Source organism: Muntiacus reevesi, chromosome 9 (genome assembly GCF_963930625.1).
Source record: "Muntiacus reevesi chromosome 9, mMunRee1.1, whole genome shotgun sequence".
NCBI classification, from domain to species: domain Eukaryota; kingdom Metazoa; phylum Chordata; class Mammalia; order Artiodactyla; family Cervidae; genus Muntiacus; species Muntiacus reevesi.
In genome coordinates, this window is record NC_089257.1 from 84901671 (window position 1) to 84929149 (window position 27479).

Consider the following 27479-nt stretch of genomic DNA (forward strand, 5'->3'; position numbering starts at 1 on the left):
AGAAAATCAGTCCTGACTATTCATTGGAAGGACTGATGCTGAAGTTGAAAATCTAATACTTTGGCCACCTGATGCGAAGGACTGACTCACTGGTAAAGACCTAGATGCTGGGAAAGATTGAAGGCGGAAGGAGAAGGGGACGATAGAGGATGAGATGGTTGGATGGCATCCTCGACTCAGTTGACATGAGTTTGAGCAAGGTCTGTGAGTTGGAGATGGATGGGGAGGCCTGGTGTGCTGCGGTTCATGGGGTCGCAAAGAGTCGGACACGACTGAGCGACTGAACTGAACTGAGACAGCATATTAAGAAACAGAGACATTACTTTGCCAACAAAGGTTCATCTCGTCAAAACTATGGTTTTTTCAGTAGTCATGTATCGATGTGATATTTGGACTATAAAAAAGCTGAGCACAGAAGAATTGATGTTTTTGAACTGTGGTGTTGGAGAAGACTCCTGAGAGTCCCTTGGACTACAAGGAGATCCAACCAGTCCATCCTAAAGAAATCAGTCCTGAATATTCATTGGAAGGACTGATGCTGAAGTTGAAACTCCAATACTTTGGCTACCTGATGCAAAGAACTGACTCACTGGAAAAGACCCAGATGCTGGGAAAATTAAAGGTGGGAGGAGAAGGGGATGACAGAGGATGAGTTGGTTGGATGGCATCACCGACTCAATTGACATGAGTTTGAACAAGGTCTGGGAGTTGGTGATAGATGGGGAAACCTGGCATGGTACAGTCCATGGGGTTGCAAAGAGTCACACATGACTGAGCTACTGAACTGAACTGAGCTGATTCATTATCATTAACTTGAACACTACTGGATAGATTGCTTATCTCTACTTTGCTTAGTTCTTCTTCTAGGGTTTTGTCTTTTTGTTTGTTTCAGATATATTCCTGTCTCCTCATTATGCTGAATTCTCTATTTTTATTTCTGTGGACTATGTAGGTCAAGTATGTTTTCTGGTCTTGTAAAATGGGTTCCATGGGAAAGGTCTCATGACTCTCAGCAGCATACTCCCTTCTGCTTACTAGAGCTATATGCTCCAAGGTTGTCTCCTGAGTGGGCTGTGTAGACCCTTCTGTTGTCTAGGGGACAACTACTGTGGTTGTATTAGTCACCGAGGCTGTTCCTTGGCCTGGTTGGCCTCTAGGCCTCAAGTATTGACTGCCAGGCCCAGGTGGTTGGGCCTGGGTTCCAGCATGGCTGGTCACATGACCTGATGGTCCTGGGACTGTTGCTGGCCTGGTGAAAGACAGGGCCAGATTCTGGGGCATGCCAGCCCATTGGTAGGAGCTGGGGAGGCTGGGGCTGGTATTGGCCTGCTGGTGTGCAGAGTCGGATCCTGGGTCGGCTAGCTGGGGGCTACTGGCTCTGGTGCTGTCCACTGATGATGGCTGGGTAAGCCCCTGACATTACTAGGCTAGAGGAAAGTGAAAGTGAAGTTGCTCACTCGTGTCTGACTCTTTGCGACCCCATGGACTATAGCTCACCAGGCTCTTCTGTCCATAGGATTTTCTAGGCAGGAGTACTGGAGTGGGTTGCCATTTCCTTCTCCAGAGGATCTTTCCAACCCAGGGATTGAACCTGGGTCTTCTGCATTATAGGCAGACGCTTTATCGTCTTAACCACCAGAGAAGTGCCTCCCCAGCTCCTTCTACCAATGGGCCACCAGAGGAAGGACTCCAAAATGGTGCTTGCTAGACCAGTGTGCTGGTTGTTGAACCTATCAATCATTGAAACCTACCCTAACTCTTGGTTGCCTTTTATACCTTTGTGATTGTCCAAGCAGCCTACTATATTTTTATTAGCTCAAGGCTGTATATTAGTCAAGGCTGTATATTGTCACCCTGCTTATTTAACTTATATGCAGAGTACATCATGAGAAACACTGGACTGGCAGAGGCATAAGCTGGAATCAAGATTGCTGGGAGAAATATCAATAACATCAGATGTGCAAATGACACCACCCTTATGGCAGAAAGTGAAGAAGAACTAAAAAGCCTCTTGATGAAAGTGAAAGAGGAGAGTGAAAAAGTTGGCTTAAAGCTCAACATTCAGAAAACTAAGACCATGGCATCCGGTCCCATCACTTCATGGCAAATAAATGGGTAAACAGTGGAAACAGTGGCTGACTTTATATTTCTGGGCTCCAAAATCACTGCAGATGGTGATTGCAGCCATGAAATTAAAAGATGCTTGCTCCTTGGAAGGAAAGTTATGACCAACCTAGACAGCATATTAAAAAGCAGAGACATTACTTTGCCAACAAAGGTTCATCTAGTCATGGCTATGGTTTTTCCAGTGGTCGTGTATAGATGTGAGAGTTGGACAATATAGAAAGCTGAGCACAGAAGAATTGATGATTTTGAACTGTGGTGTTGGAGAAGACTCTTAAGTGTCCCTTGGACTGCAAAGAGATCCAATCAGTCCATCCTAAAGGAGATCAGTCCTGGGTGTTCATTGAAAGGATTGATGTTGAAGCTGAAAGTCCAATACTGTGGCCACCCGATGCGAAGAGCTGACTCATTGCAAAAGATCCTGTCGCCAGGGAAGATCGAGGGCAGGAGGAGAAGGGGACGACAGAAGATGAGATGGTTGGATGGCATCACCGACTCAGCGAACATGAGTTTGGGTGGACTCTGGTAATTGGTGATGGACAGGGAGGCCTGGCGTGCTGCGGTTCATGGGGTCACAAAGAGTTGGATGCTACTGAGCAACTGAACTGAACTGATAGTTGAGGGTGTGTTATAACCTGTCAGTATCCTGTAGAGGAAAATCTTAGTCAGCAGTAGATTCAGGATGATTTGAAGCCACATGCCTGAGGAGCAGATTCTGAAATATGAAAATACATACAGTCCTATGGGATTGCAAGCACTGGAGCCAGGTGATCTCCTGAGTGGAAGTTGTAAGAACAGAGGCTCTAGATAAGTGTATGGGCTTCCCTGGGGGCTCAGATGGTAAAGCATCTGGCTGCAATGGGGGAGACCTGTGTATGATCCCTGGATTGGGAAGAATCCCTGGAGTAGGAAATGGCAACCCACTTCAGTATTCTTGCCTGGAAAATTCCATGGATGGCGGAGCCTGGAGGACTACAGACCATGGTGTCACAAAGAGTCGCTCACGACTGAGCAACTTCACTTTCTTTCACTTTCAGACACGTTGTCTGAGGTCTTTTCTGGTAGATACCGGTGAACAGAAGGGGGCAGAGGTGGCCTTCATTGACCCTGATCCCTAAGAAAGTTCCGTAGCCCCTAGGTGTGTGCCAAGCCTAAACCTGCCTCTCAGACCAGAGCTCCAGTATGAGCAAATAGACTTCTTTCACAGAAAGATGGGAGTGAGTTTGATAGCCTGTCAAAAATTTTCTATTACTGTCCCACAGGACCCGGGAATGCAAACTCTCCAGGCTTCCAGAGCCAGATGATGAAGGGGTGTCCCCTTGGCTGTAGCTCTAAAAATTAGGGCTTCAGAAATATGTAAAGCTCACTTCTGAGCGATACCCTGGTGCCCTGGAGCCTGGCAGAGGGAAAGTAGCAATCTGTTGCTCGCTGGCTGTAGGGCGGCAGCAGGGAAGCATAAAAATGGCGTTCACCAGAAAAGGAGAAAACGGAGGGAGATGGCGCCCGCTGGCTAGCGCACAGAGGAGGGAGAGTGCAAACATGGCGCCTGGTGCCGGCAGCGAGGCAGAGCTGCGGAGAGATGGCCCCACCGGAGACAGGGAAGACAGTGATGGCGCCTGTTGGCTGGCGGAGGGAGAGGGTTAGATGGTGCCCCCCGTTCTCTGGGTCGAGAGTGTTCCGGCATGCTGTTTGACATGTTGTTAAATTAGATGCCCGCATCTCAGGCCAGCGCTTTAATCTACCCAAGGGAAGCTCTTTGGCTTAAAATCTGAGCTCCGTCGCTGCTTCTCAGTTGAGCCCTGGGAAGGGCCAGTTCCTGCATGGGGGACTTTTTTGAGCAGAGGATTACAGTCTTGTGGATATCGTGTTGTGACCCCAGTTGATTTTCAAAGCTAGATATTTTGGGAGCTTGTTACTCAGGTTCACTTCAGTTCAGTTCAGTTCATTTCAGTCGCTCAGTTGTGTCCGACTCTTTGCGACCCCATGAATCGCAGCACGCCAGGCCTCCCCATCCATCACAAACTCCCGGAGTTTACTCAAACTCATGCCCACGGAGTGGGTGATGCTATCCAGTCATCTCGTCCTCTGTCGTCCCCTTCTCCTCCCGCCCCCAATCCCTCCCAGCATCAGGGTCTTTTCCAATGAGTCAACTCTTTGCATGAGGTGGCCAAAGTATTGGAGCTTCAGCTGCAGCATCAGCCCTTCCATTGAACACCCAGGACTTATGTCCTGCAGGATGGACTGGTTGGATCTCCTTGCAGTCCAAGGGACTCGCAAGAGTCTTCTCCAACACCATAGTTCAAAAGCATCAATTTTTCGGTGCTCAGCTTTCTTCACAGTCCAACTCTCACATCCATACATGACCACTGGAAAAATCATAGCCTTGACCAGACGGATGTTTGCTGGCAAAGTAATGTCTCTGCTTTTTGATATGCTATCTAGGTTGGTCATAATTTTCCTTCCAAGGAGTAAGCGTCTTTTAATTTCATGGCTGCAGTCACCATCTGCAGTGATTTTGGAGCCCCCCAAAATAAAGTCTGACACTGTTTCCACTGTCTCCCCATCTCTTTCCCATGAAGTGATGGAACCAGATGCCATGATCTTAGTTTTCTGAATGTTAAGCTTTAAGCCAACTTTTTCACTCTCCTCTGTCACTTTCATCAAGAGGCTTTTTAGTTCCTCTTCACTTTCTGCCATAAGGGTGGTGTCACCTGCATATCTGAGGTTATTGATATTTCTCCCGGCAATCTTGATTCCAGCTTGTGCTTCTTCCAGACCAGCGTTTCTCATGATGTAGTCTGCATATAAGTTAAATAAGCAGGGTGACAATTTACAGCCTTGACGTACTCCTTTTCCTATTTGAAACCAGTCTGTTGTTCCATGTCCAGTTCTAACTGTTGCTTCTTGACCTGCATACAGGTTTCTCAAGAGGCATGGCAGGTGGTCTGGTATTCCTATCTCTTTCAGAATTTTCCAGTTTATTGTGATCCACACAGTCAAAGGCTTTGGCATAGTCAAGCAGAAATAGATGTTTTTCTGGAACTCTCTTGCTTTTTCGATGATCCAATGATATTGGCAATTTGAACTCTGGTTCCTCTGCCTTTTCTAAATCCAGCTTGAACATCTGCAAGCTCTTGGTTCACGTATTGCTGAAGCCTAGCTTGGAGAATTGTGAGCATTACTTTACTAGCGTGTGTGAGATGAGTGCAATTGTGCGGTAGTTTGAGCATTCTTTGGCATTGCCTTTCTTTGGGATTGGAATGAAAACTGACCTTTTCCAGTCCTGTGGCCACTGCTGAGTTTTCCAAATTTGCAGTCATGTTGAGTGTGGCACTTTCACAGCATCATCTTTCAGGATTTGAAATAGCTCATCTGGAATTCCATCACATCCACTAGCTTTGTTCGTAGTGATGCTTTCTAAGGCCCACTTGACTTCACATTCCAGAATGTCTGGCTCTAGGTTGATCATACCATTGTGATTATCTGGGTCATGAAGATCATTTTTGTACAGTTCTTCTGTGTATTCTTGCCACCTCTTCTTAATATCTTCTGCTTCTGTTAGGTCCATACCATTTCTGTCCTTTATTGAGCCTATTTTTGCATGAAATGTTCCCTTTGTGTCTCTAATATTTTTGAAGAGATCTCTAGTCTTCCCCATTCTGTTGTTTTCCTCTATTTCTTTGCATTGATCACTGAGGAAGGCTTTCTTATCTCTCCTGGCTATTCTTTGGAACTCTGCATTGAAATGGGAATATCTTTCCTTTTCTCCTTTGCCTTTCGCTTCTCTTCTTTTCACAACTATTTGTAAGGCCTCCTCAGACAACCATTTTGCCTTTTTGCATTTTTTTCCCATGGGGATTGTCTTGATCCCTGTCTCCTGTACAATGTCATGAACCTTTGTCCATAGTTCATCAGGCACTCTGTCTATCAGATCTAGTCCCTTAAATCTATTTCACAGTTCCACTCTATAGTCATAAGGGATTTGATTTAGGTAATATCTGAATGGTCTAGTGGTTATCCCTACTTTCTTCAGTTTAAGTCTGAATTTGGCAATAAGGAGTTCATGATCTGAGCCATAGTCAGCTCCCAGTCTTGTTTTTGCTGACTGTATAGAGCTTCTCCATCTTTGTCTGCAAAGAATATAGTCAATCTGATTTCAGTGTTGACCATCTGGTGATGTCTTTGTGTAGAGTCTTCTCTTGTGTTGTTGGAAGAGAGTGTTTGCTATGACCAGTGTGTTCTCTTGGCAGAACTCTATTAGCCTTTGCCCTGCTTCATTCTGTACTCCAATGCCAAATTTGCCTGTTACTCCAGGTGTTTCTTGACTTCCTACTTTTGCATTCCAGTCCCCTATAATGAAAAGGACGTCTTTTCTGGGTGTTAGTTCTAAAAGGTCTTGTAGGTCTTCATGGAACCGTTCAACTTCAGCTTCTTCAGCATTGCTGATTGGGGCAAAGGGTTACCGCGATATTGAATGGTTTGCCTTGGAAACGAAATGAGATCATTCTGTCATTTTTGAGATTGCATCCAGGTACTGCATTTTGGACTCTCTTGTTGAGCATGATGGCTACTCCATTTATTCTAAGGGATTCCTACCCACAGTAGTAGATACAGTGGTCATCTGAGTTAAATTCACCCCTTCCAGTTCATTTTAGTTAACTGATTCCTAGAATGTTGACATTCACTCTTGCCATCTCCTGTTTGACCACTTCCAATTCATGGACCTAACATTCCAGGTTCCTATGCAATATTGCTCTTTACAGCATCGGACCTTGCTTCTATCACCAGTCCCATCCACAATTGGGTATTGTTTTTTCTTTGGCTCTATCCCTTCATTCTTTCTGGAGTTATTTCTCCACTGATCTCCAGTAGCGTATTGGGCACCTACCGACCTGGGGAGTTCCTCTTTCAGTATCCTATCGTTTGCCTTCTCATGCTGCTCATGGGGTTCTCACGGCAAGAATACTGAAGTGGTTTGCCATTCCTTCTCCAGTGGACCACATTGTAGGTCTTTAAAGCTGAGATACCTAGTATGGGGTCATACCCTTCATTCCTCAAGAAGAGGTCTGGGTTTTGAATTTTCCTCCTGATTTTGGGTCACTGTTCCAGGGCTGGGTTTTATCACAGGATTGTTCCAGTCTCTCCCACTTTGATGTAGTTTTATTCTCTTTCACCCAGTGTGTTGTAATTGCTCAGCCAGTCTTTAGGTATTCAACAGAGGTGTAAGGATCTAAACTTTTGAAATTTTTGTGGGCATTAAATAAATTCCCTTCTAAAAGGTTTTTGTGTGTGCTCAGTCACGCAGTCATGTCTTACTCTTTGCAACCCCAAGGACTTGGTAGCCCACCAGGCTCCCCTGTCCATGGAATTTTCCAGGCAAGAATACTGGCGTGGATTGCCTGCCAGTTCCTTCTCCAGAGAATCTTCCTGACCCTGGGATCGGATCCACATCTCCTAAAGTCTCCTGCTTTGTAGGCAGATTCTTTACCACTGCACCACCTTTTGTTTACCAGTTAATACTCCTACTGATAGAGTAAAAGTATCTTCCTCTTTCTATTTTTGTCAGCTCTGTATATTACCACTGTTTCTAATTTTGTGGTTCATAAATAATATCTTATTTTCTTTTCTTCTCTTTATTTTTAAAATTGTTTATTTTTACCTTCCTTACTTGCCATATTTGCCTATTTGTGTTTTAAAGAATAAGTTTTGCTTTATAGAATGTTTACTTTATTTACTCTTTTAATTTATTTTTAATCATTGATTTATTTTTGATCTCTGTATTATTTAATTTGCATAATTAACTTTTTGTCTTAAACTGGAACTTTCTACCCAACAAACAATTGCCCATCCCCCAGCCCCTGGCAACCACTGCCTACTTTGTCTTTCTATGAATCTGACTGCTCTTAGTACCTCATAGAAGTTGAGTCATGTCCGTATTTGTGCTTTGTAACTGCTATATTCACTTAGGATAATGTTTTCAAGGTTCGTGCATGTTGTCAATGTGGTTTTTTCTTTTTTAGTTTTTTAATTGAAGGATAATTGCATTACAGAAATTTGTGGTTTTCTGTCATACATCAACAAGAGTTCGCCATGGGTACACCATGTACCTCCCGGACCTCCCTTCCATCCCTCCCTCCCATCCCCTCCCCATCCCGCCCTTCAGCCTGCCGCAGAGCCCCTGTTCGAGCTCCCTGAGTTATATAGAAATTCCCATTGGTTATCTGTTTTACCTGTGGTGTTGTGAGTGTCTCTATTACTCTCTCCATACAGCTCCCCTTCTCCCCTCCTCCTCCCTATGTCCATAGGTCTGTTCTCTATGTCTGTTTTTCCACTGCCGCCTTGAAAATAAATTCATCAGTGCCATCTCTTTAGATTCCATTTATATCAGTAAGTGTCAGTAAATGATAGTTATATTCCCCTTTCTGACTTACTTCATTCTGTATAATAGGCTCTAGGTTCATCCACTTCATCAGAACAGATTTAAATGTGTTCTTTTCATGATTGAGTAGTATTCCATTGTATATATATACCACATCTTCTTTATCCATTCATCTGTCAGTGGACATCTAGTTGTTTCCTTGTTCTAACTATTGTAAATAGTGCTGCAATGAACATTGGGGTGCATCTGTCTTTTTCAGTTTTGATTTCCTCAGAGTATATACCTAGGCGTGGGATTGCTGGGTCATGTAGTCTTATTTCTACCTTTTTTTTTTCCTTGCCAGCATTTGTTATCTCTTTTCTTTTTTTTCTTTTTTTTTTTAATTGAAAGATAATTGCTTTACAGAATTTTGCTGTTTTCTGTCAAACCTCAATGTGAATCAGCCACAGGTACACATATCTCCCCTCCCTTGTGACCCTCCCTCCCATCTCCCTCCCATCCCACTCTCTGGGTTGATACAGAGCCCCTGTTTGAGTTTCCTGAGCCAGACAGCAAATTCCTGCTGACTATCTATGTTACATATGGTAATGTATGTTTCCATGTTATTTCTAGCTTTTTAAGGAATCTCCAAACCATCTTCCATAGTGGCTGTATCAGTTTACATTCCCACCAGCAATGCAAGAGTGTTCCTTTTTCTCCGACGTGTGTTTTAAAATGCACGTTCTGCAGATCACCAGCCCAGGTGTGATGCATGAGTCAAGTGCTCGGGCCTGGTGCACTGGGAAGACCCAGAGGAGTCGGGTGGAGAGGGAGGTGGGAGGGGGGATCGGGATGGGGAATACGTGTAACTCTATGGCTGATTCATGTCAATGTATGACAAAACCCACTGGAAAAAAAAAAAAAAAACAGAAAGATAAAATGCACGTTCTGTCCCTCTTCCGCCCTTAGCCCTCTCCCCTCCCTTTACCCCGGCCAAGTTCAGGAATACCCTGAACTTGTGTTCTCTGGTCTCACCTCTCTTCATCCCTAAGCAGAAGGACTTTTCCCAGAGACTCTGCCATCCTCATTCACTTAATGATTCATCTCAGAACCAGAGCCACATGCAGTGCAGTTTCATGTCCAGCAGGCTGGTCTGAAAGTTTGTGCTCACACACTGGCTTTTCAGTGGTTGATGTGCATTGAGTTTTCCTGCTCTGGCCGCTCTTGTTTCTCTTGCCTCCGCCAGAGGCCTTGCTGCAGTGCTCCGGGGAGCCCAGGCTGCGGGGGGGGCCCTGGGATGGCCTGGGGGTGGTTAGAGTGGTGACCGAGGGGGGACAGTGAAACATGGAGCTGCCTGATTGCTGCCGGCACTGTCACCAAGAGGGTAAGGGGCTCCTGGTACTGCTCTTCATGCTGTAGTGTCTGACCCCAGGAGCGAGTGTGAAAGAGCTAAAGAGCACTTGAGGGGCAGAGGGCAGCGCCTGCAGCAGCCCTGGGCACCGGGCCCAGCAAGTCCTCCTGAGTGTAGCTGTAATCCAGGGAATATATGTTCTTATTTTATTTTTAGTTATTCCTTATATTTATTGATGAGATCTGAATGTTTTTGTCATATTTTAATAATGTAATTAGAGAGTGATACAGTAAGCTTTTCAGTACCAACATGATTTAAAGCCAGCATTTTGTTGCACTATAAAAGGGGTTATAGGCTTACTATCCATAACACTTAGTACCCAACTGGAATTTTTCATTAGCTGTCTTTAATAATACTTTTTGTTGTGAGCAGTTGAAATTATTTTTAAAAGGGCTGTAGTTTGTAATTCTTAAGACAAATTTTTAATTGATGATGGAATATCTGTTTTGTAAAATCCTTATTTTTGTATGAATAATATTAAATCTATTCATAGTGAATTCAGTATTCCATAGTTTCAGTGGTGAATAAAAATGCAGAAAGCACAGCAATTACAAAAATGAGGTAGTAAAACATTCTCAAGATTTTCGCACTCTAAGCTTACTCAGGATGACAGTTTCATATTTGAGTGAAAGTTTTGGGGTTTTTAGCAGTCAGCATCGCATTAGACTGAGTGCCAGAGCTTCTCTCATGCTCATTTTGCTGTTGTGTTAGTGACAGTAATGTGACAACAAAATACTCTTGAAATAGAGGATTGTTAGTATTCACATCACAGTGAATTGAAAGCATTTTGACCTGGAACAGAAAAATGATTGACTTGTAGTAGAAAATTTAGAATTTTAATAAACTATAAGCCACATGGAGAAAATTGTCTAGTACTTTCAGTTTAGATTATTTGCTGTATCTTTCTTTTTTTTTTTTCTTCATGAGGTCAAAAGTGTTTATTTTAGTAACCTAAGTACTTTAGACCATTATAGGATAAGCAGCACATTTGACTCCCCCAAACTTATGATGATTATAGCAAAACTGTGTCCAAGTTAGTACCTTTACATATCATTTCTTCACCACAGTTTATTGCTTGGAATAGATACAAAATAATGGAATTTGTAGGAATGTTAAGTAATTTCCAACTGTATTGGTGAGAGTATGGAAAAATTTAAGGAAATTTTGGGAGAGCATATGAATTTTGATGTTTCCCTGTCCTCGTGGAAGTATGTCTACAAGATCTGAAATAGTATAGGAAGACTGTCTCATGATGAATGAATAAAAGGTTTTTCAAGGAAAGAGCTTCTTCAGCTTGTGCTTATGCAGCTTACCTAGTCCCTTTCTTCAAATGAATTTGCTAGTTCTTTGATTTTTGAATATTGATAGCATGTCGTGATTGTGTTTATGTTACATATCATTTAATTTGAATTGCATTTTTCATATAAAAATGAGTTTTCTTACATAAAATAAAATGTGGAAATTCTCTAGTTGCATGTTTAGAAACTATATAACCTGTGGCTATTAAATGACTCTTGATAATTTAGATACTTCTGCTTTGATAACTTAAAAACTTTTAGTATTATATATAACACTTTAGAACTTCTGGGAGTATAGGTGAATGTGCATGAACTGCTTTATTAAAATGTATGATTTAGATTCAGGCACAAACTTAGGCACTTGTGAGTGCCTAAGATCTATCTTGTATCAACTTCTTTGAGATTAAAACAAGACTTTTCTTCATATGGTAACATCTATTCATTAAACATATTTGAAAGAAATGAATATTATAAAGTATAAGTCAAATGAATGAATAATACTTTCTACTTCCTATTAGTCTCTGAGATTTATGGGATTTTATGAAATATTTTTGAAGTAAATTTCCTTTCCAGTATTATGTAGTGTATCTTTTTACCGTAAAGCAGATAGTTTTTACCTATCTCCTTTTAAAATTTACAGTGTTCCAGGCACTAAGTCCCTTAACATATTGTTAATTAATTCCTTCAACAGTTCTGTTTTATAAGGGAGGAAATGAAGATATACAGATCTAACCTTTCTCTTGGGTGCTCAGATGTAGTAGGTGTTGTAGCTAGAATTCAAACACATTTTTCATGATGCCAGAGACGTCTTGGTAATAGGATGTCATTAAAACAAACTGTTATATCTGGAAATGTGAATTTTTTTTATCAGCTGTAAAGTAAACTTTGAGATTCCCTCATATTGTATTAATCCTATTCTAATATTCTCTTTTTGAATATTTACTAGCGTTTGTGTGCTGCCATGGTGGTATCATCCAGTGGTCTACTTTTCTTACTGTTTTTCTTTCAACTGGTTAATTATGTAGATGATCAGTTGAAATTTTGCTTATTATATATTCTCTTGATATTAAATTATTTTGTAACAGATCCCAAGCAAACTGATATAAATTTAACTTAAAGCAAAACACCCAAATTTTCTGACTCATAAGCTGTGTAGATCCAAGGATATAGTAGGTACAAAATATTTTTAAACCCTGGTTATTGACAGTTTTTTTTAAAACAAGTATTCAGAAAATTCTTAAGCTTGATTAAATTCATTCTTGATTTTGCTTCTGTATCATTGGAAATAATGTGTTCTCTCTCTGTCAGCAAACTATATTTTTAAATTTATTCTTGAATTATTGTTATTCCTCTTTATAACATCATTGTTAAATTCTTATGGCAAAAGGGATTCATTGGTACAGCTAGGTACCCAGACTGCTGCCATAAACAGCATTCTTCTGCCATCTCCCAGTTGGAAAATTATAAGATTATATCCTGGTTGACCTGGCCTAGATCATATGGTATCTCTTGTACCATTATCTTTGGCATGGTATCTTGACATTGGGCCACCTTGATGATTGGCTTATCTCTTTCCAACAGAAGGATGGTTTTCTTGCAGGCAAGGAGATTACTTGCTGGTAATGTTTACAGGAGAGTGTATATTTTTGTTGTTGTTGAGTGTATCTTTTATATATATAATATCCTTCTATCTATCTGTAGGTTTATAATCATACACACCTGTAATATTAGATATGAATAAAGTATGATTTATAATATGGAAAAAGCTAAATAAAGTTTATATTAGAATTTTGTAGGAAAGATAGTGCTTTAGCAGATGGTTTTGTTTATACTGGTAAACTCATTGCTTTTTTGGATACAAATGACAGAAGCTTATTTTATAAAATTTTAAAAATACATCAAATTAGGAAATAAAAATAACCTGTAATCTCAAAAATAAATCACTGATAAAAAACTTTATTATCGATTTCTAATTTATTTTGCAGCTATATACACTTGTCTGTTTATATAAAAATATTTGTTTAAATAAACAATATGAACTATGCTGTATACTTCGATTTAACTATTATTCATGATAGACTTTTGAACATTCATGTTGTTTCAGTTTTCCCTCCACTATAAAAGCCTTGCAATGAATACTCTCATTTCTTATCTAGAATACATTTGTAATCTCTTTGCACAAATTTCTAGAAATACAGTTTCTTGATTTACGGGGATATAGGATGTTCATGAGCATATAACATGTACAATGAGAAATTGAAGATTACTAATGCAAGAGGTTGATCTGGTTAATAATGTCTAATATCATCCTCACAGTTGGATTTCATCTAGTTAAACCTGTTTTTTTTTTGTTGTTGTTATTTGTTTTTTTAAATGAGATATATACACTGATTATTCCTTAGCACTATTTCTAAATATTAAGTCTCTCTCTATACTTCCACTGCCAACTTAAAAGCATTGTGCTATGCCATCTGAATGGTCATTTTTATATTGATAAAAGTAGATTATTAGACAATAGAGTATAGATGTTATGAGCCTGAATTTAAAGACTATGCTTTTCCAGAACCAGACATTTAGAAAGAGCAAAATAATATCTGTTATTCTTTTCAGGCTGATCAGTTGATGTTCGCTTTGCATTTCATTCGAGGATTGCATCCTGAACTTTTTCAAGAAAATGTAAGTGGAAGAAAAGGAGGAAAATATTAAGAGTTCTATAGAAATTTGGTAATGGGTGGACATATGGTTAGATTAGAAATTGCTTAAGGCTAGAAATTCCATATCAACCTATTCATTTTTTACTTAGTTAGAAATTTAGTGTATGATGCTGATTTCCAGTTTTACTCTCCTGTGGTTGAGCCAGATATTCTGAAGGATGATAAGGCAGGGAAAGAACTCTAATTTACCATCCTACCAAGATTTTTCTGAACACAAGTGTACTTTTCCAGGACACCAGAAGAATCAGCCTTATTATTTTCCTCATCTAATTACTGGGGCTGATAAATATAAAAATATGAAGCTATACGAGTATACTAGTACATTATTTATTATTTACATTGGCATGCTTAGAATCAGCATGTGAAACAAGAGTGGGTCATTCTCAGAAACCTCCTTCTTGAGTCTAAAGATTTATATTAATCTTTTAATGTATAATTTATCTTCTTTAGTTTATGTCTTCATTTCTGGTCTGCCATATAACCCACTCTCAGACTTGAAAGAAATGTCCTTTAAGATAGGGCATCCATCTCTGATCTACTTCTGTTAAAAAAATTCTTTGTAGGTGATTTTCCTCATTATTCTGCCATTTTCATTAAAGTGGGCTTGCAGTAGCCAGAGTGGCAGGGAATAGTATATGGACAGTGCACTTTGACCTAGTGACCTAGTAACCTTTAACTGTCTATGATCAGATTTTAACTATGCTCTGGGTTCCCCTCATTTGAATATGTGCCATTCCATATGACTGTTCTCTCTCTATTTCTTTCTAACTCCAAGTACTCTGGTTGACTTGTATAAATTTCTCCTGAATTTAACTTGGCTACTTTTATTTATACCATTTACTTTGATGCATTTCCCTCATCCTGTATAATACTTTTCATCATGATCAATAAACTGTTGTATGAGACTTAATTTTCCCTAGTTTTCCGTCTTGAAGTATAAATAAATTATCATTGGGAAAAGAGAACATTTTCCCTTGACTCACATAAAATAGTAGTAATAATTTGTATTTTGTTTATTTGTGACTGTATAACTCCAATAGGAAGAGTGAGTAGAGGCAGGCAGTATGTTGCTTTGGTAGTTTTTCCATATTGCACTCAAATTTTATTATGTTTATGCTGGCCAATGTGTAACATAATATAGTAGTGCCCATAATTATCTGATCGGGTAACCCAGAGTGAAGACATAGGTTTTCAAAGAGCTCTCGATTCTGTAACACTTGCTCAATTTTGATTCCGTGAGTTAATTAGGGAAAAAAAGAGTATCAATGGCCGTCTTCTCCCTATACATTGGAAAAGATAAGTTAATGGTGGGACTTTTCTCTATTTTTCCCAGTATACACAATTTTTAAACTTTTGATGCATCTCACTGCTTATATACTAGTAAAGAATAGCATGTAATAGGACAAATTAAAGATAATGACAAATGCTAATTATTTGAACAGACATTTTAATGTTTAGATGTTGAGACTCACAAGTGTTTAATATGGTTATTTTTTTCTTAAAATTATTCTAATATATTTCATTTTAATGTTGGTATAGTACCAACATAATGTTTTATGTTGGTATGGTACGTGAACTCACTATTATAATGTTAATATATTAGGAGTTGGGAAGATATGAAAGGAGTTATTTCCTCCCTGTTTTTTAGAAAGCTGAATTGTAAGCTGTCTTATGGGAAAGTTTAAAAAGATTTGTTAAATGGTTAGAATATTTATCTTTTGTGTATTTCTCATATTTTTATTAAATAGGAATGGGATACATTTACAGGTGTGGTTGTTGGAGACATGTTGCGGAAAGTTGTAAGTTAGAGTAATTAAAATTATTATTTCATTCTTAGGGAAAGTAATTCTGGTTTTGCCTTCATGAAATATAATTTGCTTCAGAGTAGTTTTAAGTTACTGTTGAAATTATATTTTAATTAGAGGAATATGTCTTTTCCTCTATTGCCCTAGTATAAAATGGATTGATATATTTTTTTTGTCCTTGACATATATCTTTTGGAGAATATTTAATTAAATATAAGAAATTAATATGGTTTCCTTTTTCAGTATATGTATTTTGGAACTCTAAGAAAATCAAGTCTTGTAGTATAGCTAGGAAAATTTTCTTAAATAAGTGAAATTAAAAAGTACTTCACTTATCTTTTGTTTATTCAAGTTAGATTTTTTTTCCAGTAGTTTTCTCGACAGGGAATGGATAAAGTTATTCTTCAAAGCATCCTATCCAAACTGTAATGCAAAACCTAGATTATGTTGGAAATGCAAGATATAATTAAAATAGTGCGGTTTTATGGTAATTTCATATTACATTTGAGTTATTCTGAAGTTTTACAAAGGAATAAACATTATGAAAATGAATGTTACATTTTTCTAAATCATTATCTATACCTTATGTAGAATTTTACCATATTGATTTGTAAAATAGATACAAATAAAAAATACATAGAGTGAGGTTCTTTTTACAAAACAAAATAGTGTTCATAAAATTAACTGGTCAGTTTAAAAAAATTTTTTTAAAGTTTGAATTTTGCCAAATGTACTAAGGGAAATAATTGCTCTTATTAAAAAGGACTCTCAACAAAGAATACGTGATCAACTTCCATCTTGGATAGATCAGGAAAGAAGTTGGGCAGTGGCAACATTAAAGGTATTCCATTCTTACTTTGGAGGATATTTAACTTTTTAATAGTTGCAATTTCTGTTTATATTTTTATGTTCTACTGCTTCATACTCGGTGTTGATATTTCTGTGAAAATGATGTAAAATCCATGGGTAAAAGAATATCCAAGAATTATTCTGATTGGCCCTGTAATGAATAATTAATTAATTGAATCTTTCATTCACTGTATAACATATTGAATCTCCACCCTGGTGAAGATTCTGTGCTATGTACCCATAGGGGATAGAAAGATAAGTAAATGAAATGTCCTCTAATATGATATGTGGACAGCTTATTAATAGGGTAATTTAGGATCAGTAATAAAATACAATATGATACTCATGTTGAAAAGGTTTCAAAATCAAACTATTTCTCTCACTTCTGTTCACTTTTATCTTTCACACTCAGCTCTTCGCCTAGGGTAGGAAGCATTTTTTTTAAACAACTTTACTAGAATGCAAAAAATCAATAATTATAAAAAATAGTAAGAATTTGAAGGTATTTCTGGATTATTGGGCAGGACCTGTGAACTATTTCATGAGCTCCTAGTGGAAAATTAATATTAATCATATGGTACAGTTAAAATTGTTTGAGCAATTGATCTACTGAGAGGTAATCCTTGGGGAAAAATCTTAACTGTATTAACCTATAAAAGTATAGTTTTTCTTTTTCACATACTAATTCTTGTTAAGTAAAGAAATGCAAAACATTGAGGAAAGGCAGCTTTCCTCTTCAGAGAATGTTTATAATATATATTAATGTTTTATTGTCATTTTAGCTTATTAAAACATTTTCAAATGAACTATTTAATTATTACACAAATCTTAAAAGGAAGATAGTATTAACTTTCTTTTTATGGATAAGAATTGAGAATCTATGCAGTGAATTGCTAAATGCTTGAACCTGAATTTTCACTTAAATTTCATACATATTTTTGAGGACTTGTTATGTGCCAGGCATCATATTAAATGCTTCAGATGTATTATCTTACCTAATTATCATGATAATGTATTCAGTAGGTTATAATTATGCCTGTTTTTGAGAAGGCTGAGGTATAGACAAGTTAAATAATTTACCCAAGATCAAATAGCTGGGAAGTTTTGAAACTGTGATTTTAATTTGAGCATTCTGTTACCATAGTGCATGCCTTTGTTATAGGTTTTCCAAATATAGTGGGTTTTTCCCCACTCTTTTTTCCCCTCTCTTCTTTCCCCTCCCCACCTTCTTATGTTTGAGGTATTACACAGAATTTGAAAATGGATCTTCTCATTAGATATTTTGAACATTGCTACCCATTTCACAGATGAAGTAGCTAAGGCATAAAATGATAGAGTCACTTATGGTCACTTAGAAAATAAAGAGTTGAAGTTGTAACTAGGCATATTTTTACACTCTAACATGGAACTCTATTTGTGGCAGTGTTTAAGATTTGTACTTGGTTTTAGTGAAAATATTCTTTTCTCCACAAGGTGGAGATAGGTACACATGTTTTTACGTAGAGAAAAGATTTGTTAATGTACAAGAATTGATGTCGTATTACTTTAGAAATACTTGCTTTTAATTCTGGATTAGATATATGTACCATACTATTTCTGACTTAGACATGATTGAATAAGCCAACATCATTTAGAAAATATAATATCTATCAGGAATTTCCACTTACATTTTTTAGTATGCGTATATGTGCATGTATTTAGTATGTATGTCTGTATTTATATTTGTTTGTTGCTCACTATTTTTATTTTTTATTTGTTTTTATTTTTTAGATTGCTCTTCCCAGTCTTTATCAGACCCTGTGCTTTGAAGATGTAGCTTTGTGGCGTACCTATTACCATAATTCAATGTGTGAGCAAGAGTTTCCATCTATTCTTACAAAGAAAGTTTCTTTATTTCAGCAGGTAAATTATCTAAATGCATAAAAGTATGAAATGTTTCTCTTGTTGTTCAGAAGCCATTGAAATAAAAGCTTTGCCCACAGGGTGTCACTTAACCTTGGGGCGTCCATGGGAAAGGTGTCTCTGGTCTTGCCACCTTACCCAGACAGGGAAGTCCCGGGCAGTGTTTCTGGGCAGCGTGTCTCCCAGCAGGCTTTTATTACTCCCCCTGCCTCCGACCCAAGGGGGAGCTTGGAATAGAGTATCCGTATAGAGAGATTGAGGTATTTATTGTTCAGGTTCTTCACACATTTCCCAGGGTTCTAAGGACAAGAAAGACCTTATGCTGAGGAACAGGGAGCGTGTACCCTGTTGGCTAGACCCAATCTTGGCCTTGGAGAGGACGTGGGAGTTGATGCTCCAGGAGATGACCCTTCCGTTTATGTGTGCACGCCTCTTCAGTGCTGAGTCATGTCAAACTCTTTGCGACCCCATGGATGGCAGCCCGCCAGTCTCTTCTGTTTATGGGTTTCTCCAGGCAAGAATACCCGAGTGCGTTGCAATTTCCTTCTCCCAGAGATCTTTGGACCTGGGATCAAACCCGCATCTCCTGCGTTGGCAGGCGGGTTCTTTATCACTCTGCCCTTTCTCTTCACTGTGCTGCTGGTTGTGGTTCTGTCCCCTTTGTCTTCTCCTTTTGAAGCTCTGTTTCTTCAGGTGTGTTTAAGAAAAAGACAAAAAATAAAAACTTCTTTTGAAAACTTAAGCATCTAGAACTAGATAGACGTGATTCAGCATAAAATTGGTGATTTGAAAAATTCAGGAGTTTTATGTCTCTGCACTGCTGTCACCAGGAGTGCCTCAGCTACAGACTCTAAGTTTCACTTGTCATTGGGCCCTTTGTTAGCTCCTGAAGGCAGCTAGCACCGTGACCGGTGCATGCTGCTGTTTACCTTTGACAATAGATCGGAGGGCTTCCCGGGTGGCTGAGCGATAAGGAACCTGCCTGCCAGGCAGAAGATGCGGTTTCGATTCCTGGGCTGGGAATATCCCCTGGAGAAGGAAATGGCAATCTAGTATTCTTGCCTGGGAAATTCCATAGATAGAGGAGCCTGGCGGGCTACAGTCCAAGAGGCAGCAAGAGTTGGACACGACTTAGAGACTAAATAACAGCAATAGATCTGATGGATTTTAGTAATATTTTGGCTATTAAAGAAATGTATTTTTATATACCTATTATGACAGTTTTTGGCATAGGAAATATTGTGATAAGCATTTTTAAAATTAATTAGCATCATTGTTCAGTTACAGTTGTTGTGGGAACTCTATTTAAGATACTCTGCACTTAATTTTAAGGTTCTTGTGGTACAGGCTCTCAGACCAGACAGACTGCAAAGTGCCATGGCCCTATTTGCATGTAAAACTCTGGGTAAGTACACTTCTTCTCTAGACCTAGACCACTGACCTGAATTATTATTTTTTTAATTAATCTTTATTGGAGTATAGTTGATATACCATGTTGCATTAGTTTCTGCTATAAAGTAAAGTGAACCAGTTATACATATATCCACTTTCTAAAAATTGTTTTCCTGTATAGGTCATTGCAGAGTGCTGAGTAGTTTTCAGTTCTCTACAGTAGGTTTTATTAGTCATCTGTTTTATATGTGTAGTGGGTATATGGGCTTCCCACGTAACACTAGTGGTAAATGACCTACCTGCCAATGGGGGAGGTGCAAGAGACATTGGTTTGACCCCTTGGTTGGGAAGACCCACTGGAGGAGAAAGTGGCAAGCTCTTCCAGTATCCTTGCCTGGAAAATTCCATGAACAGACGAGCCTGGTGGACTATAGTTCATGGGACTGTGAAAAGTCATACATGATGGGAAAACATGCACAATATATGTGTCAACCCCAGTCTCCTAATTTATTCCCCCCTTTCCTCCTTTGTGACCATAATATTGTTTTTCTACACCTGTGGCCCTATTTCTTCTCTGTAAATAAGTAGATTTAAACCAGTTTTTTTTAGATTCCAAATATAAGTGACATCATATGGTATTTGTCTTTCTCTGTCTGACTTCACTCAGTATGATAATCTCGAGGTTCATCCATGTTGTTGCAAATTGCATTATTTCATTTTTGTATGACTAAGTAATTATATATATGCACCACCTCTTCTTTATCCATTCTTCTCTTGATCCACGTTTAGCTTGCTTTCATGTCCTAGCTGTTGTAAATAGTGCTGCAGTGAGCACTGGAGTGCATATATCTTTTTGAATTTTTTTTTTTTCTGGGCATATGCCCAGCAGTGGGATTGTTGGATCATACTGTGGCCCTGTTTCAGTTTTTTAAGATATCTCCGTACTGTTCTCCATAGTGACTGTATCAATTTACACTCCCACCAAAAGTGTAGGAGGATTCCCTGTTCTCCACACTCTCCCCAGCATTTATGGTTTGTAGATTTTTTGATAATGGCCATTCTGACGGGTGTGAGGTGATACCTCATGTAGTTTTGATTTGCATTTCTCTAATAATTAGTGATGCTGAGCATCTTTCATATGATTCTTGGCTATCTGTATGTTTTTTCTGGGGCAGAGGCTCTAAATTATTTGTTTTTAATTTACATTTTATTTTATGCTGACCTTAGTTTAGAAAGATGATGCACTTTCCCCCTGTATCCTATTTGTCTTACAACTCTACTTGGTTTAAAGAAATACTTGTTTGTGTTAGATATGACCATAATTAATTTTGTGTTAAATTTGATGCATAATTGGCATCCTATACTTAGCTAGGATGTTTGAACTTTTTAAAAATTCTTTTCTTATGAAAACACTAGAGTTTTAGATGTTCATCTATGATTAGAATTTCAAAGCAGAGCATCGGATGTTTGATTTAGGTAAAATTAAATATACAGATTCCATGTGTATGTGGTAAGTCACTGCAGTCGTATCTGACTCTCTGAGACCACATGAACTGTAGCCCGCCAGGGTCCTCTATCCATGGGATTTCCCAGGCAAGAATGCTGGAGAGGGTTGTCGTTTCCTCCTCCAGAAGATCTTCCTGACCCAGAGATGGAACCCACGTCTCCTGCAGCTCCTGCGTTGGCAGGAGCATTCTTTACCACTAGCACTACCTTAGAAGTTCCAGAGTCCTAGATAATAAAGTCTTCAAAATGAGTTATTTTTGCTGTAAAACAAAAACAGTTTGTATATCTTTAGTTTGTAAACATCTGTGCAATATGTATTTGTTAAGCCTTTTAATTAGTCTTAAAGGAAGCATTTAAAGTTATCACTCATTTGAAAATAGCATACCATATTAACATTTGTACTCGAAAAGTTTGGAAAAACTATGTCAAGGAGAATATGAAAAGAATTTTACTTGAAGCTCAGAGTCATCAAGGATAATGGATTTTTGTTATTCTCAACCACAGGAGGTTTTAAATTTATGTTGGAAATATGTTGGCACAATTAAAATAGTATGCTGACAATTTTTTCTAGAAATTCTTCATTTATATTTACTTTTTCCAAATAATGTATATGAAATATATAAACTGTGTTTAATCAAAGCTTATGTATATTTCAATCAAGTAAACCTAACATATGCATGTTTTCTCTATATTTGAATTTCTCATATAAATAAGCTAGCACAGTGTTTTATGAAATTGAAAAATATACCGGGCCTTCCATGCTTATCACTGAAAAACTTCACAGTACTAAATAATCATTCTGTTTTTAATATGTAAAACTATTATATTCAGATATATCAGGGTATTATTTTGAAAAATTATCTTTTCACTCAAAGGATTAATTTTGCCCTAGTGAACTCATTCTTTCATTAAATGTGAATGTTTATAACAATAATAATTATAGCTAATATTTTAATAGCTCTTACTATATGCCAGGTATTAGTCTTAAGTGCTGTATAACTAAATTCTCACAGCAACCATATGAGAGGCTATTTTTATATCCATTAAAAATGAGGAAACAAGATCACACAACTAAATGATAGAATTCAAACCCAGCTCCAAAGTCTGTGCTCTTTAAGTACTGAAGGACTCAAAATATATTCTCAGTTTAGAGAGATGTTCTTGGCAGATGCTAACATAAAAAGTCTACCTCACCCTTGGATGAGGTTTTTCCATATGCACCTCCATTTCCACTCTTCCCCGTGTCAGTTTTCCAGGGCTGCCCTCAGCACCCACAGGCGGGGTGGATTAAAACAACAGACATGTGTGGTGGAAGTTAGAAGTTTGAAATCAAGACTTTGGCAAGGCCATGTTCCCTTTGAAGCCCGTAGAGAGGATCCTTCCTTGCCTTTTCACAGATCCTGGTGGTTTGCTTGCAGTCTTCTGTGTTCCTTGGCGTGTAAGGGTGTATCATTTGAGTATTTGTCTTCATCATCACTTGACATTTGCCCTGTGTGTTTCAGAATTCACACAGCTGTCTTCCTGTAGGGAAAGCAGTTGTATTTAATTGGGAGTTCACCTTAGTCCAGTCTGAACTCATCTGAAGTTAATTAACTATATCTACAATGACCCTGTTTCCAATCAGGTCATCTTCTGAGGTCCTGAGGTTACGCCTTCAGCATGTCACTTTTGGGGGGCTACATTTCAGCCCATTATGCTCACTAACCCAATGTTTCACCTAATGGCTATTTTCTGTTTTGGCAAGATGTCCTTTATCTCTGTGGGTATACTTGCACACATGTTCACACATATGCACGCAAATATTTTTGAGGCTCCATTTAGAATGGTCACTTGTCTGATTAGTGAAGTGTATGTCAAAATATGTCTATGGATATACCTTTTGCTTTCCTTTTGTTTAGCATGGAGACAAAATATCCCTATTTATGCATCCCTGTTGAATGTTTATTTGCTAGATAATTTTTACTCACATCTGATAGAGTGTTTATCCACCTAACTCTTGGTTAGAAAAAAGTAGGGGTGGTTCTGGGCCAGTTGGTTTCATGGACTCAGATAACAACAGAGGTTTCCTTCCTAGGTTCCAGCCTTGTCGTTTCTCTCTGCACTTCTCTACCCCCTTCTCTCTCTCCCCATCTTTGTCTCTTCCTTTTTCTTTAGTCTCTGATTCCTGCTTATGTGTTGCCCTTAGTCTCATGGTTCATATATATGCTGAAGGATAAGGCTACCGATATCCTAGCATGTAGTTTAAAGCTTGTAGTGAAAGAAAACTTTCTTTACAAATTTTATTGTAAAAAACTCTGCAGAAGGACTCTGATTTGCTTGCCTGGGTAACATATTCACCTCTGCAGCTAATTGCAGCAGTAATATCTGAAACAGGATTTTTCCCCAAAGAAGTCACAGATAGAGTGGGGCTGTACTCAGAAATGAGGGGAAGGGTTGCAGGTACAAAACAATAGGTACATTTTGAGAATCTGGCTCCTGTAAGAGTTATAAATCAGTTCAGTTTAGTTCAGTCACTCAGTCGTGTCCACCTCTTTGCGACCCCATGATCTGCAGCACACCAGGCCTCCCAGTCTATCGCCAACTCCCGGAGTGTACTCAAACTCATGTCCATTGAGTCAGTGATGCCATCCAGCCATCTCATCCTCTGTCATCCCCTTCTCCTCCTGCCTTCAGTCTTTCCCAGCATCAGGGTCTTTTCAAATGAGTCAACTCTTCGCATGAGGTGGCCAAAGTATTGGAGCTTCAGTTTTAGCATCAGTCCTTCCAATGAACAACCAGGACTGATCTCCTTTAGGATGGACTGGTTGGATCTCCTTGCAGTCCAAGGGACTCCCAAGAGTCTTCTCCAATACCACAGTGCAAAAGCATCAATTTTTTGGTGCTCAGCTTTCTTCACCGGCCAACTCCCACATCCATACATGACCATTGGGAAAACCATAGCTTTGACTAGACAAACCTTTTTTGGCAATGTAATATCTCTGCTTTTGAATATGCTGTCTAGGTTGGTCATAGCATTTCTTCCAAGGAGCAAGTGTCTTTTAGTTTCATGGCTGCAGTCATCATCTGCAGTGATTTTGGAGCCCAACAAAATAAAGTCTCTTACTGTTTCCATTGTTTCCTCATCTATTTGCCATGAAGTGATGCCTTGATCTTAGTTGTCCTGTCTACTTGCTGGTTTTTTTTTTTTTCTTTCTTTTTAAATGGTTGTCTCTGTATCATTCAAATGTTAACATTTTCAGAGAGGCTTTTCTGTGTCATCTAATCAGTACCAACACATCTACCTGCTTTAATTCTTTACCCACTTCATAACACTAACTAACATATTTCTTGCTCATTTATGCACTTTCTGTATGTTTGTATAAGTGAAATGCAAGTTTAAGTAAAATGAGGCAATTGCAGAAAGGTTCTCAGTAGACTCTTCTTTCCTCACCCATTTAGTCATTGAAAATATCCTCTTTGTGCTGCAATGCACGTGACCTTTCTCACTGAATCTGTCGTTTGACCCCGTCTATCCTCCGGAGTACTTCTGTATTGTACTATGTCATCTCTAAGTTAAATGATATTTAAGTTTTAATGACATTAAGTGAAAAACCTCATAATATTCACATATTCAAATTCTTTGAAAGTTTAATATACTTCTAAAATTATACTCTAAGCAAAAGTTATATACTGGTGTATGGCTGGGTGACTATTTGGTCAAGTGGTTTTATTCATGCAGTTTTTATATAAAATGGGGCACTTTATTTCATGAATAAGTTTTAAAAGTTCACACTGCTGGAAAATGACAAACACTTATCTTTTTAATCAAATTTTAGAGGTCTTATTTCAAGTGCAATTTCTCGAGCATCATTCATATGGAAAAATTTTTATTAAGTTTTAGCAATCCTCTTTATAATCTATAAACTTTAAAATAGTAACTTATGAAGATGCACTTATGAAAGTAGTTTTGCTTTGAGGATTTAAGTTGGCAGAGCAATCCTTAAAACTTGAGGCATACTGCTTTAATGGAGGACCTCCCAGCTTCAGTATAATCCTGCAGACAAGCCTTGTACACTAGCACAGTCTACTGCATTGCTTTTTAAAAATAGCAGTTGCCAGATGCAGATATTCTAACTTCTGTAATTCTGATTTAATAACTATTCTGAGTACAACACCATGCTGTCTGTATTAAGGTATTAAAGAGATGTGTTCACAGATGATGCAAAAGTTTCTTCATCAAAACTTCTTTTTGGGCCTTGAAACTTTCCCTAGGTTTACACTCCTCTACTCTTACTCACTGGCATTAGGAAATACTTGTTCATTTCTATTGCTGCGGTAACAAAGTTACCACAAGTTGGCAGCTTAGAACAGCCCCCGTTTGTATCTAGTTGTGTGGGTCAGAAGTCTGGTAGGCGCTCCTGGTTTCTCTGATCCAAGTTGCACAGGGTTAAATCCAGGTGTTGGTCACTTGGACTCTTACTGGGAAGTTCTGGGAAGAATCCATTTCCAAACTTATTCAGCTGAATTTGCCCCATGCAGTTGGAGAGTCAAGATTGTTTCTGTCATTTGGAGGTTGTAGAAGCCTGTCTCAGGTTTTAGAAGCTTCTTTCATTCTTTGATTGGCTCTGTGCCCCTTTCTTTCTTCATAGCCAGCAGTGGAGACCGATTTACCCTCTGCTTCACCTCTCTGACTGCCCCTCTGCCTCATCTTCCAGCTCCTCCTTCAGGCCTCATCTCTCTGACTTTCAGTTGGAGAAAGTTTTCTGCTCTCCAAGGCTTAAATGATTAAATTGGCAGCCTTGGCTAATCCAGGATGATCTTATTTTAAGATCCATAACCTTAGTTACATCTGCAAAATCCTTTGACAGGAATACCTAGGTTAGAGTTTGATTGAACAACTGAGGGTAGAATCTTGAATATTTTTGGAATTTTACTGCCATAAAATGTTTGACATTTTTTGTTGGTTTCCTGGCTTGAGTGTTATTCCATTTCTAGAGATTGTCTTCCCGTTTAATTGGTTGATGTGTATTAGGTTAGATAGTGGTCATTGATTTTCCTTCTTTTTATTGATATTTATGTAACATTTTTTAGTTGTCTTTTCTCTCTATTAAAGGAAGAGTAATTTTCTTGTCTTTTAGGGAGAATGAGATGAATGAGAAAGAGTGAATCAGTTATACTTACTACTTAAAATAGTTTGATATTAATTTGCTGCTTTCTTGTTTCTTTACTCTTTACATACTTTACTCTTTTCTTTACCTGTACCTGAAAATTACAGGAGTAATATTCTGTCCTTTTTAAATTGCAAATTATTTATTTTTAAATTTCTTAATATTTTATCTCAGTAAATAAAATACAATGAAGGTTAAAGTGATTTCTTTGACTTACTTTTAGTTCCTTTTTTCTTTTGGAAGAATTTGTATATTTTAACTGTCAGGGTCAAAATATAAGACCCCAATGATTTACAAGTAGTTCTACACTATGAAAATTGACAATGCAATGAACATTTTTGGCTCTTTACCATTATTGAATAGTTTTGAGTGATTGACACTGACAGTTCAAATGCTATCATGAGTCAAAATTAATTGGGTTATTAAAACCCAATTAATAAAACTAAGTTCATGTGAAATGCCATGTGATTTTTATTGGAGTTTTGTGGGTGGAATGGCTAACATGCATTTCCCAGTAATAATAGTGTCACCTGTGTTATCTTAAATGGTAAAATATTTCTCATGAGTTTTTTCTCTAATTTAAAATGTTCCAGTTTTTTGACAATTCATTGTATGAAATGAATTAATACACATATATTTATCCTTAACATTAGAAATAATAATTGCATTTATACTTGGCTCCAGATTCAAAATGGTGAGAAAAACAGATATAATTCCTGCCTCATGGAGTTTAAAGTCTGTATTTGTTAAATAAAGAAATGATATGAGAACTATTTTCACTTTTTAAAGATAATTTCTGTATTTCATGTATTTTCCAAATAAAGCACATGTTTAGTCAGTATGGGCATGCATGCATGCTTGCTCTATCACTTCAGTTGTGTCTGACTCTTTGCCACCCCATGGACTGTAGCCCTCCAGGCGCCTCTGTCCATGGGATTCTCCAGGCAAGAACACTGGAGTGGGTTGCCATGCC

The 27479-nt window shown here is 38.2% G+C and overlaps 1 protein-coding gene across 1 annotated transcript in view; it reads left to right on the forward strand.

The window, feature by feature from the left end:
* DYNC2H1 (dynein cytoplasmic 2 heavy chain 1) overlaps positions 1–27479 on the forward strand; it is a 396980-nt gene that overhangs the window by 199168 nt on the left and 170333 nt on the right. The window contains exons 71-75 of the mRNA XM_065944250.1: positions 13802–13867; positions 15654–15704; positions 16474–16551; positions 18330–18461; positions 19794–19866. Of these exons, the coding sequence (XP_065800322.1) occupies positions 13802–13867; positions 15654–15704; positions 16474–16551; positions 18330–18461; positions 19794–19866 (400 nt within the window). The remainder of the gene's footprint in view (positions 1–13801; positions 13868–15653; positions 15705–16473; positions 16552–18329; positions 18462–19793; positions 19867–27479) is intronic.